The 19,208-nt window shown below is 31.3% G+C and overlaps 1 protein-coding gene across 1 annotated transcript; it reads left to right on the top strand.

The window, feature by feature from the left end:
* The first annotated feature begins 4,663 nt into the window (after positions 1–4,663).
* On the top strand, positions 4,664–18,610 carry LOC127850677 (ras-related and estrogen-regulated growth inhibitor-like). The gene is made up of 4 exons (XM_052383878.1): positions 4,664–5,014; positions 7,313–7,369; positions 12,123–12,196; positions 16,787–18,610. Exons 1-4 carry the CDS (start codon positions 4,948–4,950, stop codon positions 17,225–17,227), a joined length of 639 nt encoding a protein of 212 aa, XP_052239838.1. The 5' UTR covers positions 4,664–4,947; the 3' UTR covers positions 17,228–18,610.
* Positions 18,611–19,208: the final 598 nt, after the last annotated feature.

Genomic DNA, 19,208 nt, shown 5'->3' with positions numbered 1-19,208 from the left:
AAAGGAAGCCAAGAGTTCTCACAAACTAAAGAAAATTCAATCGTTCAATTGACACGATTTAATCTTTAATGAAACGTACATTCTCTCTTGATAAAGATATGTCGTATCTCTGAACATATCTTCAATGCTGATATATTATAGTCTTAAGAAGTTGTTAAAAGCAGAGTTAAAGTTTAAGTGGATAAAACACATCTACGATCTTTCTTACAGCTAGTTTGTTTGACAAGTGTCTGTCGATAGATACATCGCATACGTGTTTGGTGAATATCTTTTATAGCAGGACCATATTTCTCTGTATATAAATAACTAAAAACGTATCCCTTATTCGTTTTAAGACTTCCTATACTAACCTTACTTCGCAACTAACAAGTGTACTTTTCGATTCGAGCGTCTCGTGTTTGCATTTATATTTTAATTTTCATTATGTAAATAACTCTTGGGTAAGTGCGAAGTTTCTAGGCAGTTATCCCAGCTTTACTCATTTTAGTTCATAGTTAACTTTAAACCTATGTATTTTTCCTCCATTGCATCGAGAGCCTAAGGCATATTGAAACGCTATTGAGTCCTTTTTTTGGGACTAAGAACTGCTACGTGGTCCTTTGAGGTAGATCGATAGAACGCTCCCACTGTGGCGATCGAATCCTTGACCCAGGTCGCTAGAGTTTATAGTTTGATTTTTGCTATAAAAGTAGTTGACAAGAACAAAACATGATCTCTTATTCTAGCTCCTAGAGTTTCATTGTTTGCTTTAGAGTATGTATTAACTAGTTATCATCGATGACATTTATATTCCGGAAAACAACTGAAAAATAAGAAAAATTACAAACAAGGTAACGTTCATGTTGCCATAACTTTACTTAGTAGTGTCCACTATGCCTAAGATGTAAAATCTGATTATAAACTAGTGGTTTTATTAAACAGTAGGCATTTTCGTTTTAAATAAATCAACGAAAGCATCGTTTTATATGTAAACTCGGATTGATTCAAGCTGAAACCAAAGGATGTTGAATGACTGATCATCTTTTGATGTTACATTAACTCGTGAAAAGACAAATATCATGATTAAGTGAGCAACGCGTGATTTCTACGAAACTTTTTGATTAATCGTCGTGAACGCGCTCGGAAATTATTTTTTGAAACTAATAAAACTGTGTGTACATTCCTATCATTTGAGTTGTATTGTATTTATGTATTTACTCATGTTTAATATTAAACCCAGTATTAACATTATGTTTATTTGAAAGAAATGAATACTTTGTTCGAATCAATTAAGGAAAAAAAAGCATTGAAATATTGTACAACAGAAAATATTCACAAACACAACAGGTACAGGCGTTTAGAACATTATACATAATATATATATATATATATATAATATATATATATATATATATATATATATATATATATATATATATATATATATATATATATATATATATATATATATATATATATATAATAATATATATATATATATATATATATATATATATATATATATATATATATGTGTGAAATGTTTTTAAGTCAGATTTGGAATATGTTTGTTGGACTAGTATTCAGTCAAAACGATGAATGAATTACAAGTTTATAAATATAATACATTCCACATTGCCAAATAGAACACACACTAACCGAATCTGCTCAGAAACGTATCTGTCGCCCAAAATCTTTACGGGATAATATTCAAAGAACATAATATATTCAATTAGGTAGTTAGTTTGCCCAGTACGCAAACCATTGATTCACAAACATCAGGAAACGCCTTCATAAACCATGAGCATGTTGGTTTGCAGAACTCCATATAATGATGTTATGTTTATCTTAATTATAATTTACCCACGGAACAATTTTCATGCTGTGGACAATAAACCTCTCCGATAATATATATTTAGACTTCTACATCAAACAGTGTTTACATATTGAACATATTTGATTAGGTAACTAATTTCCCTACACGTGCATACTTTGGAAAGTTAAAATCAACTCGTCTCAAAATTAAGCAACTCAGAACATGTATTTGTTCTTGTACCGCTTGAAGTTCATTGAATTTATACAAACTGAATGTGTATATAGAATGGTGAACCTAGTTAAATGTCATATATACTAACTTGTTTGAGATATTATACATGCGAATGTTTTATATGACGATTGTATTCCACCAGCTTTATTGTGTTTTATAAATTAGTCTGTGTTACATACGGAATCGGTCACTTGCCTCGAACGCACACAAAACATGGGAATCCTTAGCATTTTTCATAAGGTAAAGACCTTAATGTACGTTTATTATCACCTGATGTTTATATCAATTTCAAAAGAAAAACGAGCGTCATTTGTTTACGCGTGTACCAACTGTAACGTTGTTAATTAGCGCTATAGCACCGCGGATAATAGGATCTGTGCCACTGAGTAAGAGTTTCGCTTTTGATGGCTCGCTATCTGCGAGCTTTTGTACCGCATCAAGTAATTCCTGGTTCTCATCGCGTTTCTAACCGTTCTTATCTAACTTGAGTGATTTAACAACGCGCACCCAAAACACAATTACTTTCGTAAAGAAAATTGTAAATTTAAAGCGAGAGTCGGCATTTGTTTATGTAAATTTCAGAATTTAGTGCATTAACTTGTTAAAGCACATCATCAAAACAAATAAATAGCCATACTAATAAATATCTTCAGTGTATCTGCATGTATTAAAATAAATCAAGCTTTCTACGTCGTTTCTTTGAACCTGATTCAGATATTTTCAGCGTAAAACAAGACGTTCAAACATGTCTAACGCTTTGATCACATTTAGAACATGTTAGGAAATAATTCGAATCAACGTAAATGAAAGCAGTGTTTGTATTTTGTTTCTCGCTTTACATTGGTTTGTTTAAAGGGGCCTTTTCACAGATTTTGGCATATTTTGAAGTTTGTCATTAAATGCTTTATATTGATAAATGTAAACATTGGATCTTAAAAGCGCCAGTAAAAAATCAAGATTAAAATTAAAAAAAAGGAAAAAACATTTGCCGGTACCAGGGCTCGAACCAGTGACCCCCGGAGTTCTGGAATTAGTCTGAAGTAAAAACGTTTTGGCCCTCTCGGCTATTCCGCCGCGTATAAACAGTGTAAGTATTTTATACGTTATATAAGCAATCGTTGTAGTTTCGTAAATTTAAACGACAACAACAGAACTCTCCAAATGATTCAATCGTTTCGCGTTGCAACGCTTTATAATTTTTAGGTTTTCAAATCGTCAAAAGATACATATAATGGCTATATTGGACTATGGTAAATGTTCAGTAATACTGTTTCCTCATAAATATCATAGCTAAAAGAAAATTTGCGAATCTGAAACATCTTTTTTTCAATTTTTGTCAATTTACCAAACCGTGAAAAGATCCCTTTAAGATATGTAAGTTCATTTAGCAATGTTGACGTTAAATTACTTATCGTTTATTTTACACGCTCTCGTTATGTAAATTGTTAGACTCAATATGACGTTATTGCACTTACATACATTTTAAGTGTTTATTTTAGTACGACATTACAGATTCGTAATTGTGTACGTGTTTGTTTGAAAAGCCAATTTATTAACCATTTCCCATCACGCATTATGTGCGTCTTATTCAAATATAAATATTGTTTATGCTGATTTGTGTTTTTTTTATTACAAAGCAATTGTGGTAATAAGCCAGCTATTTTCGAGTACAGTTCATTTACAGTTTAAAAGTACAAGAAAGATTCAGCTTACAAAACTAAGTGCATACCAATAATTATATCCGATTATAAACTATCTACGTCTACATATATTTTGTGGTTTGAATCTCATACAAACAGGTTTGCATTTCAGCCAATCTTTTAAAATACCCTCATGCAACATTTCTAAATAATTACGTCATCATTAGTTAAACAATTCGGGTTGCAATACTGCTTGGCTACATAGGCTCGGCGAAAAATAATTGTCATTTAGTTGTTTATTTAGAGAAAAATAACATCAACATAAATTTCTCTTTTTTAAGATATTTATTGTTTGCTATAGTATTCGTATTGAACGTTCCCTATGCCCAATCCACTGCGTCTGTTTATATCTGTACAAACATGCATATTCATGTATACGAATTGGTATTTGTATGCACATGCAAATCAACAATAAGACTCACAGTGTATTATAAACACTGTGATAGTCGTAACGTTCGTTAGCGATAAATGTGTTTACTACTAAAATAGTAGTTAGTTGAGTAGTATCGGATGAGACGCAGTGTGTTTCTATGCATTTTGTTTTCATTAATCATGGTTCTTGTGCATACATATTTCGATGTTTTGTTGGCTGCTCCGTATGTTTTATATTTGCAACATACATAATACATCATTCAAGTACATCTTTAAATTTTGAATAATATGCTGGATTAAATAAGAAAAATATTTGCGATATTTGCACATCTTTTTTATTATATTGGCACAAGTGTTAGACTTAAACATTCAAATATTAATTCAAGGGAAAAAGTGTTAGAACCAAACTGGATGGCAGTATTTTATTTAAACACTATCTGACTGCAGTATCTGTATAACATATATTTACAACACTTGCTTCAAATGTATTCCTAGTAATTACGACGTCGATGGGATGCCGCTATGTACGAATCCCTTCGGATATATTATGATTCAATAGAATCCGCGGAGAAATTTCGCAATAGACAGGTATATCCAGGGTTTATGTATTTCGATAAAGTTTGTAATAGACTGCTGCTTACCGGTGGGCTTATAAATGATGCCATTCGACAGCAAAGGTAGCACGAGAGGCACGGGCACGTGATTGTGATGAGCTCCACTGAGAAGTACATATATAAATTCCAATGGGTGCATGAGTCTTCAGGATTGTGGGTGGGTGCACGAGTCTTCAGGATTGTGGACAAAGCATATTGTTTTCGTGTGAGTGAAATATCTGAATGAGACCTGAATATGTCACAGAAACGTTTCACTGGGGCCAGGATTGTACTTTTTGGGGCCGGCGGAGTAGGAAAGACAGGTATGTATACATGAACATTTTAAACGTGTTGATTATGTTTTAGCACTGTTTAATTGGAATACAAAAAATAAACTTTTTTTTTAAAGTGTACGTTTTTAAAACATTCAATTTAAATGCATAAACAAAGCAACTATTTCCAGAACAAAATCTAACGTTTTAGCTAAAATTTCATTTTAATTTCACTTTTTAATTCATTTAGTTATTCATTAAATTTTATAAATTGTAGTGCGTTAATATGCCGAATACTGGTGATGCCATTGATAATGTTTAGTTATTACACGAAATAGTCACGAACATTCAACATAACTCTTGAAGACATCGATATTAATGGTTTATTGGCAACTCGTCATGCATAAATTCCTACCGGGAGGTCAATGCCAATCACATATATAAAAAATGTATATGGAATGAATAAAAATGCAAAGAATAGACATAGGGCATACTCCTTTGCCATTTTCTTACTTAAATGAATTTAAAAGGCGATTTTCTGTCAATAAGGAATAAATATATAACCTTATTCAATCGGCATTTTCATGTTTTGGTAAATTGACAAAATAAAAATAAAAGTGTTTCAGATTCGCAAAGTTTCGTTGTTGTTATGATATTTGTGAGAAAACAGTTATATATAATTTCGACCTTGCACTAAGATATCCATTATATGCATCTTTTGACGATTTAAAAACCTGAACATTATAAAGCGTTGCAATGCGAAACGAGTAATATTTGGAGATTTCTATAGTTGTCGTTATATTTTGTGATACTACGAGGACTTTTTATATAAAGTATAAAATAAATCTATGAAAATGTATATTCACGGATGGCCGATTGGTCCTAGCGATAGCATTTTACTCCAGGGGTCCGGTGTCCGAGCCCAGTTGAGAAATACTTTTATTTCTTTCTTTAATTTTATTGTTGTATTTTTGACTGGAGCTTCATAGATCCAATGTTCACATTACACAATATGAAGTATTTAAAGACAAACTTTAATACATACCAAATCCTATGAAAAGGTCCCTTTAAGATACATTAATAATAAACAAAAATTAATTTCATTAATTTGTAAAGTATACCCAGTCTTTGATTTAGTTTTTGCTCTAAGTATTTATCAAGGTTATCGCGGTATTTTATTTCTTCGAATAAGCAACATTTTTTCTTAACCGATAATGGATTGCAGTAGAACGCATTAGCAAAGGCACATGTTTTGTATAAAAGATCACGTCAACGATTCCTGTGCCAGCAATTCAATGAATTCCAAGAAAGATATTTCTGTTCTAATGTTTTCAATTAATACACTAGTATTGTGCATTTCATAGAACCGAAGATAAGTAAATATAATAGGTCACTAGGAATGAACATTTTTTTCTTGTTGTTTTTGCAACTGTTATGAAATTTACAATATGCTGAGATATGAATTTGTTTGTATTGTTACCAAGTATAAAGTTAATTGTGAGTACGTGTCGTACAAACATCTTAGAACTACGTTTCGTTTTCATTTTGGCATGTCTCATAAAAAACGAGTGCAACACAGTTTTGTACACATTGACTTTTTTCAAAATAAGTGAAATTTTCAAACGACTCAAGGCACTAAATAAAATATTAAATCTAAATCTTAAGCTTTTATTTCTGGAAAGTAACAAATCGCAAAACAATGTAACCCAGCTCCAATGAACTAGACACCGCAAATAAACACGCAACAATCACGCAAACTTAACAATGGTGTTATTTTAACGGTTAATGCAATAATTAAACAGGTTTAATGGTAAATCAAAACTCACAATTGGCACTGATTTAATTAAAAACCATAAGGTTAAGATTAAAACGAACATCATTACATCAAAATTGGAACAAACAAAAGTACGTTAAAAAAATATAACCATTTACTCATTACTTCTAAATGGTTTATGCAATCCGGTGAAACTTAATTGTAATTTTCCGAGGCATGATGAGATAAAGCAAACACTTAAACGTGTGATTTAAGATGCTTAATACGCACTTGACCGTATTTTAGTTCCTTACCATGCACATGAACAGATTCTAGACAAAGCAAAGAATCCAACACAAACACGACTGCGTTATAAGCGATTAGTGCACACAACAAAGAGATGCCTATCACTCAGTGCTGTCATTAATACCACCCGACATCATCGTGTGATGGAACGATAAGGAACGTTAGAAGACATATCGACGTCGAATGCAATTAGCGAACTGATGTGTTTTTGCTTATGGAGGCATAATATTGATGAACGATTAAAGTCACCTCATTTACAGATATTTATAATATGTTTTATTGTGTTTCAGCATTTGCAGTGCGTTACATAACGAAAAGATACATCGGTGACTATGATCGAGACAAAGGTACGAATCAAACGCAGATGTCAAGATTCGATGGTCAATTCCTAAACCTTTGCTTGTTTTACCCGTTTAGCTAGTTGTAAAGTGTTTTAGCATGGATTGAATTGGGACTGTTTGTCATTTGGTCTGAAAGGGTATAAGTGTTTTGTACACAGGCTAATGGCTACTTAGAAAATATGCGTTCCCCAAAACAAAATAATTTCTTGTATCTACCATATTTCAATAGGGATCCCTATTCCGTTAATACTGTATTATTATTTTTACATAAATCACAAGTCAACGACATAAATAAATTGTATCATATTTTTACATATATGTTAAACATTCAGTAGTGCATAAAACAGTTTTTTTTTGCAATCGCTTTTTCTGCAGGTCTAATACTTAAACGATGAACTTATCTTCTTTATAACCTGAAAGTTCTCCCGGTGATGGTTGCTGGGTTGGTTCATTCTGTAAGTGTCGTCTTGGTATTATAATTGTGAAATACTTTGCACAAACGTTAATAATATGGGCCGTGCTCTGTGAAAAAGGGGTTGCATGTGCGGAAAGTGTCGTCCAAGATAAGACTGTGCAATATTCACAGGCAAATCATTGACAACACTTTCCGCTTTTATGATATATTTCGTTTAAAGAAAGTCTGTTCTTAGCAAAAACCATGTCTTTGCGGAAAGTGTCATCCCTGATTAGCCTGTGCGGACTTTCAGCACATGCATAACACTCCCTTTTCACAGAGCACGGTCCGTATATTTTCACGTTAGTTAATATACAATTTCATGTACTTGCAATCCCAAAAATATTTTAGCACGCATTCATGTAAACTATTATTGTTTAAACAACAATTAGATGAACGAGATGTCAATTTTTACAACATGAAGATAAGCATATGTTCTAGAGGCCCTCACTCACTCGTCCCAGGTAAATAATCATTAATTTAATTACTCAAGTGAAACAGACTATACTAACAAGTGCGTCAAAGGCATTATTAAACATTTACAGTACGCTGATACTAAATCACATTGCTCTGGTTAATTGTATTACAATATGATCGAGCTATCATGTCACTAATGTACTTTATTGCGACCCGTGTTTTGCCCATCTTTAAATGTATAATACCACACAAATCATAACGTAGTCCTACGTAATGTATGTAATCGCTCGTATTAAAGTTTGGATAGAAGACTATAAGAGTACTATCATCATGTGCATCTTTCTTTAAAGAACTTTCCTTCAAAATGATTTTTCCTCCACACGATAGCATTTCTAAACGTATCGCGAACTGTTGCATCTGAAAAGAAGATGTTTACAAACTATATCTATTTTGAATGTTTGTGTATAGTTTACAAGTATAAATTATGTTAGCAAATATAACTGCTAGCGAGTTCAATGTGATCGTTTGTGGTTCTGTAGCATCTGTTATAATTTATTTAGAAATAAGAAACCCATTAATTCACTTGCTGAAAAACTAAATTACGTCATTGTACTGCACAATTTCACATTGTTTACCCGTGTTGGCAGCCGATACCACATTAATTGGAGGGCGTTTTGCCAATCCTGTCTATAAAATCAGTCATATATGCCAAACTTAAATACCAGCATTATATATATATATATACTGCCAGATATATGGCTAAGTATCGCGACATGCTCCTCGCATTTGCTTCTGGTTCATAAACGACGCAACTTTAAATCTTGGCTACGGTGGGGTATGATTGAACTCAGTTTATACGATGTAAAACATGTGTTCTAATTCTTAGTATATATTGTAAGCATACATATCTGCAGTTTCCAAGAGTGAACGCATCGTTTGAATTGGTGGGTTTTAAATAGACATTCCTTACAGAACTCGTTTTTCTCAGGAGGCAAAATAAAGCTGATTATGCAATATATCAGAAATGGGTAATTTATTTTGATTTAGTCGCTTCATATATCACGTCGTTGGATAGGTTCTGGATGTATTTCCCTTGTTCATATACTTTTTGATATATTTAGGAGACGTGCACCTGATAAGGTTGTTCTAGTATCGGTCAATTATTGATTTATTAAATTTATTTTGGCAAGTATTTTTACTATCAATTTTCCAATTCCCCGTGAACATTTTAAGCCATTACCAGATGTGTGGATTTTTAATCATGCCCACTGATTTACGTCCATGTCAAGAAAATCTGCATTTTTATAAATGAACATTAAACTAGAAACATTATCACGACATATATTGCGTTCGTTCCATAAGTGTTGTATTTTAAGCACATGACATGTTTTGTAAGTCATTGATCTAAAATTATAAAGCGTTTCATGTTTGTTTGAAAATAGAATTTATTCTTTTATAAAATGAACAATTAATGCAGATAACCAAGTTCGTAACTTAATCAAATTTCTACCATCATTTACTCGGTCTATGATAAGTTTTTTTATAATTAATATAGCCAGTAAAGCTGCAATAATAATTGTGAGAACATTATGTTATACAAGAAAATGCTGCTGAACTAACAATATCTCAAACATCTTTACTATTTAGTTAAGCTGTGTACCTATCATCAGGGTTATTTGCAAGTTATTCACGCGTGGTAGTTGTGAGGTACTGAAATATATAAAAAACAATCAATTTGTTTTGGTTGTTTTGTTTCATAATTGCATACTGCTCATTGCTATTTAGCATTTGTTTGTTTTTTCAACGAAGATGCGTTTTGACTCGAAACGCTCTGGAATTCTATAACATTTATCTGGGTTAAATATTGAAAGCTTGCCTAAAAATTGATATGGTAAGACTTGAATCTTACCCATGGATACTGATATTGTTTTCATATTAAAGCGTGATACAATCGCGCATGTTTTCGTTGTTAATATATAGTTCATGTTTACTTCATAAGAATATACAGCGTCTAAGCACAGAAATCTTATTTAGATGTATTTTTTTAATTCCTATTTAATACTTTTGTTTGATATATTAGACGTCAAATTCGTTTTCTTTTACAGAATAAGAATTCATGAATAATTTATATATACTTGTTTATGATATGCTCATATTAGCAATACATAAAATTGGAAATAAATGCATTAGTGCAAAATGAGAGAAATTTTGCAAAGTTAAAAACAAACCTGTTCATCACTTTTATCATTATTATTATCATTACTATTACTTACGTATATTTATTGGGATATTTATTATATTGATAATTAATAATGATTATCAAAAGGCTCGATCTCAATATTCGATTTATTTATCCGCAAAATTGCTTTATTTCCAAAATAATTCATATACATTAAATAAACAAAATAGTGGTGATATATCTAATACAGATTTAAATCATATCCTATTACAAATTAGTTTTACTGATTATACACATGTTAGATAAATAAAGACCTTTCATAAACGGTTCCACAACGGCTTGAAATATTTGGGAAATCATAAGCTTAATATAACAAAACGCAGAATAAAAATGTCTCAATATTTCTCATACAAATTCAAGAACTGTTCACAAACAATTTTAAAAGCATCATATGCGATGGTTAACGATTTATTAAATGTTCCTCATCAATTAATAATGTAAACCATACACATTATTATGACCTGTTCAAAAACAAAATTATTTTAATACATTTTCAAAGTCAGTTTTGGAACAGTTCCTTATGAATTAGTTTCCAAACGCTATAAACCTCTGAATTTCATTTGTCAAAACACAGAAAAATACTATTTCCTGTTAATTTCGCCTCATTAGGCTTTTAAAAAGTATTTATCTAAAGTCCCTAGTGCATAGAAAGCCTTATAACTACTGAACACGAAACTGCGCCTTTCTCGATGACAAAGTTATAACAGTTTTTGTTAATTATATAATGTTCTGCATCAATTCATGAAGTGTTCATCATACACATTCTTATGACTGAATAGGTAAATGTGTCAAAGTAAATGATACCTATTCAAGAATAAATGGGCAGCTGTTCGTGAACAGTTATTGGTGGTCTTGGAATTCGCATAAATTCATGGACAATATAAAATAATAATAATATTTAAAAAAACAACAATAATAATTATTATAATAATGATAATAATAGTAATAATAATAATAATAATAATAATAAAGGAAAATTCATAAACACATAAAATGTTCTACATCATTTCATGAAGTGTTCGTGAAGTCATTTGAAAAAAACTGTTCATTCATTAATGTTCATCAAAGAAAAATCCAGATCTGTTCTTGTTTGGTTTGAATGTTCGTGATAGCATGCACGGTATTTTGTTCAGGTAGTACTTCTTCAACATGACAATGTCCTGATAAATGTTTTGATTCCCGTATTAGGCAGTCTTTGTATGATTAATACATTTTTGCTTAAGCAAATTTGTGTTGTGATATCACCCACAGAACAATATTAAATGATATAACTTGACTCATGATTTGACTTTCTATACACTTAATACTCTTCAAGCGGATCTTTTAGTTCATTCAAACATAAACACTGAACACAAATAAATCGATAATAAACATAGTAATTATATTCTCTGCCACTCTTATTGTAATTAATTTAACAGCAGATAAACATATTAAACTAGTACGTATAGGCTTACATCCCTTCGTTGGTACTCTAATTGTCTGCTATTTAAAAAAAGCAAACTACTTAGTGCAGTATGCAAGTTAATGTATAGACGGACAATAAGGTGATCTTACTGTTTTTCTTCATGACATACTCAGCTTTTTTGAGTTAAGAACACATTTTAAATAGCCGACTTATATTACATACGGCCACTTATTTATTTTTTCAGAGATGATTTACACGCGACGACTTCCGACTCCTCGAGACGAGATACTTCTGGAAATACTCGACACAGGCGCCAGTGTAAGTCCCGAGAACACTTCAACCCATTTATGCCTAGTGGACTTTCCCATCTTTCTAAATTGGATCAATTTATTTCCAAAATTAGGGATGTCTAGTATATTTTTTTTTTATTTAGAATATTTCTTACAGAAATTCCTTTAAGCAAACAGCGCAGACCCTGATGGGACGCCGCATTATGCGTCGTCTCATCTGGGTCTACGCTGTTTGTCAAAGCCTTTTTTTCTAGTTTTTTTCTAATTTACAACAACGTTGCGTTGTACAGTTTGAGTTAATATTAAACATTTATTATTTCTGCATACATTTAGGTCTATCTTGAAAAATTTCCTCTTTAGTTGCATAATAAATAACTGGATAAGAATGTGTACTCCTTAATTTTGAATTATTATACTATTAATACGACATTATAGAAGATATTCATGTCATTCGTTTACGTGATGTATGAGAAAATACCAGTTATTTACAATGTGCAAACCGTTTAAGCCGTCAAACAAAATAGTGAAAACAATCGAAAACGTTGACTGGGTACATCTTGTATGCTTCATGATGTCATTAAGCAATAGCTTGCGCACAGCCGTTCTGTTTAAACTTCAATAAACGAACAAGTGCAAAAACTTCAATGCAAACAACTCAAACGTTTGTTAGTTACGGTATATTACTTTATTTAAATCTACTCAAAAATATGTTTACAATATTTTTCCTGTAATGCTGCAACACTGAATGAATTTTTTGATATCTCGTTAACATCGATAATCTATCGAAACAAATTAATAACTCTAAGTATTTGTTACTGCAGATACTTTAGAAGTTGAATTTTAAAACCTTAAACAAACATTTTAGACTTAAATAAATGAACAGACTCGAGCTCTGAGGTCGATCTACTACAAATATGTTAATGTCTACTCATAACAAATACAGTAAAACTTGTAAAATTGTACTTCAGTACTAAATTTAAGTTAATAATTAAGTTGCTTTGCATATATAGACGAGTTAATTGTTATTGTTTATATTCTGGATTTTCCGCGCATGCGCACTGACTGGTTGGCAAAACACTGGTTACAGTCACGTAAAACATGTCTAAAGGGCTTTTGTTTAGTCAATTAAACGATAAAAAATCGAAATAAACATTACAACTCTTAAACAATAGTGCAAATATATCATATATAGTACCAATAAATGTATATTCATATATATATATATATATATATATATATATATATATATACCAATACATAGTGCCAGTTACGCGGTCTCTGTAGTTTTCAGACTGTACTTACGAGGTCAATATAAAAAACGGGGTCTATATACAACCCCGCAATCTAGGCTCCTTTAATTACTATGAGGGGGGTGTAGGGGAGGTAATTCAATCAAATCTCACAATAAGGTCTTAAATCGAAAACCACAATCAGGTCTGAAATTGAAATTGTATATACCTCGCAAATAAGTTCGCTATATATTTCCTTGTATAAGACGTTAAATAAATGACGTATTTATATACAATAATTATAGTAGGTACCCCTATATACCTTAATTCGTGTTTATATCGGATAAAAAAGGGTATGGAGATACATGTATTTAAAGTGGGAACCCCATAACCTATTTCTAAATCAGAGACCCCGTAACTGGCCAAATGTGTGAATATATATATATATATATATATATATATATATATATATATATATATATATATATATATATATATATATATATATATAATTTCCTCTTTATAAAAATACAAATTAGTTATTAGCATACGAGTAAACGTGGTCGGAAGACTAAAAACTGACAATACCACACAATAAAACAATAAATTAGCCGTATTCTTTTTTAAAGTAAGACTTTAAAAATGATATTTCAAAACTTATAAAACATATATTAATTTTATTATAACTATAAACGGTGTGGATATTGTTATTGCTCATCAGCGATCGAAAGTGCATTATAAGAGGCGCATTTAATCAATTATAAAACAAAGCCATAAAAAACGGAATACATTACAATCGTTAAATGTTGTGGTAATTTTCTTTTCCATATAATGAAATTTCGTTTCGTTTCCATTGAATTACAATATTAATAAATTTTAATATACAAATGGAAAAAAACCTGCATCTTGTGCAAATTGAACTGTTTTTGCATGTATATTGAAATCTCTTAACAAGTAATAAGGAGTGATACATGTAGCAATCTAGCATTTTATGATAAATATATATATTTATTTAATTTATTTTACGCAAATCTTGTTTATCCATTGTGATTGCTTGGTTTTTATGATAAATATATATATTTATATAATTTATTTTACGCAAATCTTGTTTATCCATTGTGATTGCTTGGTTTCATGATGGTGTTACGTGCACTGCAAAAACGTACAATCTTTACACTATATTGCCGAGTTTACATTTGCCTGTACCCGCGTTAAATACATCAATTGTGTAGCAGTAATATTGAACAATATTTTAAATTTAAAGTTATAAAGCACTGTATTATTATGATTAAACTGGCTAACATATAAATACACATGTTCCTTTTAATCCGTTTCGGACAAATATCTTCTTTTTTAATATGTTAAATTATTTATTAAAGCAAATGTTACGTATTTTGATTTTAATATTAGGCTTGCTTAATATGACTGCTCAATATGCCAAGAGATGACATGGAGGTATCATAAAGTCTGCCACATGTGGTCTATGCAGGGACCCAATTAAAGTATAGGTCCCTATGTTTATGACACCGGCATGTTTTCTGTGTAATTGTCTGGACAGTCTCCGATCATAACGAGATAATATGCTTGTGACGAACAATGGTGCAATTAAACACCAGGTTAGAAACGCTGAAACAAAAGTGTAAAAATTGGTGTGCACAATTAAATAAAACAATTACATTTATGAATTTATTTGTTGTGTAACAAGGTTAGTTTGAACAGATATATTAAGGTTAAAATCAGTTAATATATGTTGCGAACAAAAAGCGATCTATTTGTTGTTTGTTTTCATCCTTATTTGTGTTCTTTTATTAAATTTAATTTATTCTAAAAGAATTTCCATTTCTGAAATTTTGTATCTAAAATGGACGTGAAGATGCGTTTAGTAGAGATTTTTGTGGTACCTAACCACATACCGAGCTCGTAGATAGTGTACGTTCCACTTCAGAGCTCATTTTTAGTAAAAACAAATAAAAACAACCATATAATCGTTACAAAAATGAATTTCCACGCATGCTTATGTTTTATTCAGACATAAATAGTAAAATTATATTTGATACAGTTCATGATAATCAATAAAAACGATGATTAAGTCAACCTTCTCTATATGCGCTTATATGAATTCCACCTCTTTTTGCCAACCAGCGGGCGGAGTCTAAACGTAAAAGGTGCGTGTGACGTCACGCGTTAATTCGTCTATTGTCAACAACACGTCTTTTTTTCAATCCGACTGTATTTCATACATATGTATGCATAGTAGTGTAAACAGCACTAATGGGTTGAACAACGCTATACTAGTATTCGAATAAAAAACAAGCTCACATAATCTGACAAATGAAAGTGAAGTTTGCAATTAACCAATATAATTAATTTTTTAATACAAAATGTTCAAGACATTCGTCATCCGTGTATGTACGTTTACCCTAAAGAATTGCCGCTGCGTTTTTTTTTAGAGAAAATACAGTTAAAAAAACAAAGTTCATGCAATAACAATTGATTATTTCTGTTTTTTAGATTTACACAATGATCTTTTTTAGAACAAGTAAACTTCTCAAACAGATGTTACATTGTTCATTATTATCGACCAAACATACTAAAGTTAGATAATATAACCATCGAAATGCATTTTGTACATTCTTAGGATACTGCTGCTCATATCATTTTCCGAGGCCAATTTAACTATACATCGAACATTATAATATATTATTACATTATTTGTTATTACGCTTGACGGAAGTTCCATGCTGAAAACATGATTGTCCAAGTATATGAATATCGCGATAACTTGTAGTTTACCATTTGTTATCATAAAGAGCTTGTTCACGTGTTTTACTAACGAATACTTAGTTCTGGGTATTACTTTCTCGGAAAATTGCGAATGGTTTTGCACAAAAGTGTTTAAGTAGTTAACACAACTTTATTTTATGCTTTCCGGTGGTTTATAGAGAAATATCAGTGAATTAAAACTGATAATTTCACTGTTTCAAACAGTGAAAATTAACAGTGAAAATTATCGATAATTTTCACTGTTTACTCTGAAATTACGTCATTTTTGTTGACAAAACGACGTCATTATCCCAGCGAAATTCTTTAATTAAACTCTTTAACAATGTATATAAACAGTGAAGAAAGCATAAAATAAAAAGAAACTGTGTTGGATTCGGTGGAATATCGATTTTAATTCACTCGTGATCATAAATTATTATTTTTTTCCACTTGTGGCTGCGCCACTCGTGAAACTATTATTTTCTATAATCACTCGCGAATTAAGATCGATAATCCACCGAATCTAACAAACATCCTCTATATGTGTGAAGGTTGTGCCTATTGAAGTGCATGTTTAATATATAACTTATATAATCTTAACTAAAAAGTTTTTTTTTTCTTTTCAGCCTCCAATCGATGTCGTTGAAAAGCATGTGAAATGGGGTGACGGTTTCGTCTTAATGTTTTCATTGGCTGACAGAAGTACCCTTGCATGTTTGAACGAAGTTAAGGGTATAATCGAAAAGGCTAAAGGTCGCGATTGTCCCTTGACCTTGGTTGGCAACAAGAGTGACCTGATTTCAGCTCGGGAGATCGAAGAAGATGAACTCGGACAAACAGCTCAAAAATTTGACTGTCCGAAGTTTGAAATTTCTGTGGCAGAAGGTAGTCAAGGCGTTCTAGAAGTCATGGACGAGATAATATGTCAAATTAAACGAGACTTTGTGAAAAATCTCAGCTCGTATAATCAGAATCAGGTGACAGACAACAAGCCGCGCTCAAAACTCTACAGCATGAAAAAGGCGCTCAAAAAGCGCATCAATAAGAGTCATAGTGATACGTTTTGAAACTTCATTTCACCGGAACTACTTTATCTGTTCAAGTGTTCCATTAATAGAGTGATGCGTTAATATGATTATTATTGTCTCACTATTTCTATGAGAAAAGCTCAGTAATACCATTCAAATGTACAGTTTCTGCAATCAATCAAAATAGAAGCAGATTTGCTATATTATCAGTTGGGTACATGCATCGTTTAAACGTAAATAACTCTTTTTCTTGCATACAGGTTGTAATAAATCTTTTTTATTTTAGTGGTCTCGATTTTTAACGGATAAGAAAATATCAAATACATTTTATAATGATTGAACCAAAATGCTAGTGTAACAGGTTTTTATCATGTCTTGTACTTTTTTAAGGAAAAAGAAGAATCGTTTCCGCAAGTTTCTCTTTTTTTTCATTTATTTTAAGTAACATCATCATTTGATCGGAGCCTAAGAAAATTTAGTTTAAAGTTTGTATACTATCCGTTCCAAAGTAGTCTTAAGAGAGTGAGCGACTGAGCCATTCAGCAATTACAGTTTATCGGGCAACGATAGGTAACATATAACAAACACACAGCAAAACTGGTTTGATAAAACTAAAATGTAATGAAGTGGTCAAAACAAAATTATCATTTCTCCGTATCTGGTTGCTCTGTATTCGGAACGCGTATTTATATTAAAAGTCATGCGAATATGTATACATAATTAAAGCTCACTGAAAAAGATTGTCAATATAGATCATTCGTGTATCAGTAGAAATGGAAGCCAGTGAAATAACGTTCGACATTATGCAAAATTATATAGTAAAATGTAGTTTGCTTGTTTCACCCAATAAAAAAGAGTTGTGTTCGCTTTCATATAGTTTAAATAAAACTCCACGTTGCTTGAATCTATTTAGACTATCGAACTGGATTAACAATTTAATAAACACACAAAAGTCATTACACAGATAAACGGTCGATCTTAATGAAACGTTAATGTATATTACGACTTATTCGAATACACCGCACCTCTTGTGCATTTACATATCATAGAATGTATTCCAAACAATTAATGTTAACCCGCATTACCATTCAAAACATTTATCTCCTTTTTTTAATATCATTTTAATATGGTAGGCCTTGTGGTAGGATGCTGATCAAGAAATCAGAAGGTCCCTATTTCGAATCCCTCTTTTTTCCTTAGCAAAATATTTTACTCTTGCTCCTACTGCGCCGGATGTTAACGTACGACTTATATCCCCGTGATTTGGGGGTAAATGTCAAAGTCGATTGAAGATTGAACATTCTAGTATCATAATCAGAAAATAAACCCATGTATTTACCATTTGCATATCATGTACGTATATATGTTTTGCTTAAATCATTCGAACAAACATGCCTTCAAAATAAAAGTTTAATATCCTAACCTTATTTTCATGATTTGACAAATATGTTTCCAAAACTTATACATGTATTAGCATAAATTACTTATGCGGATATTTTTTTATTAATTAAAATCGATTTTAAGTGCTTTAACATATTGCATGAGTGCAAAATATTTAATGTTGTTAAATCTACATGGTGTGGGCACACTGACTGCACAAATAATTATTATCCACGAAATGATGGCCATCCTACATGATTATTAAAATAAAAACACGGAAGGTCAGCGTTGCTTGGTTTATGTTTCTAGCTATCTCTTGGCCATTTATCAACAATGCGAAGACAAACGGCAAAGTACTCAAACGACTGAATAAATATGTTCGTGTTAAGTTAAAATATGTGCTCATAACAGTAGTCATAAAGTCCAATGCCTTTCATTTAAGGCAAGTGCATTGACTATTAAATATCGGACAAATCGCTCATCATAGTGAGAAAAAAATGGCAAATGGTTAAAGCTGGGTTCTCAGCCAGTTGAATAGTTATGACCGTAAAGCGTTTACAACAACATGTGATTGTATAAACTGTTGTCAGATGATAAAATTAAGTGATGTGTAGCATATTCATTTTCACTGTTCAATTGT

Source organism: Dreissena polymorpha, chromosome 11, assembly GCF_020536995.1.
Source record: "Dreissena polymorpha isolate Duluth1 chromosome 11, UMN_Dpol_1.0, whole genome shotgun sequence".
NCBI classification, from domain to species: Eukaryota; Metazoa; Mollusca; class Bivalvia; order Myida; family Dreissenidae; genus Dreissena; species Dreissena polymorpha.
This window is presented reverse-complemented; position numbering and strand designations above follow the sequence as displayed.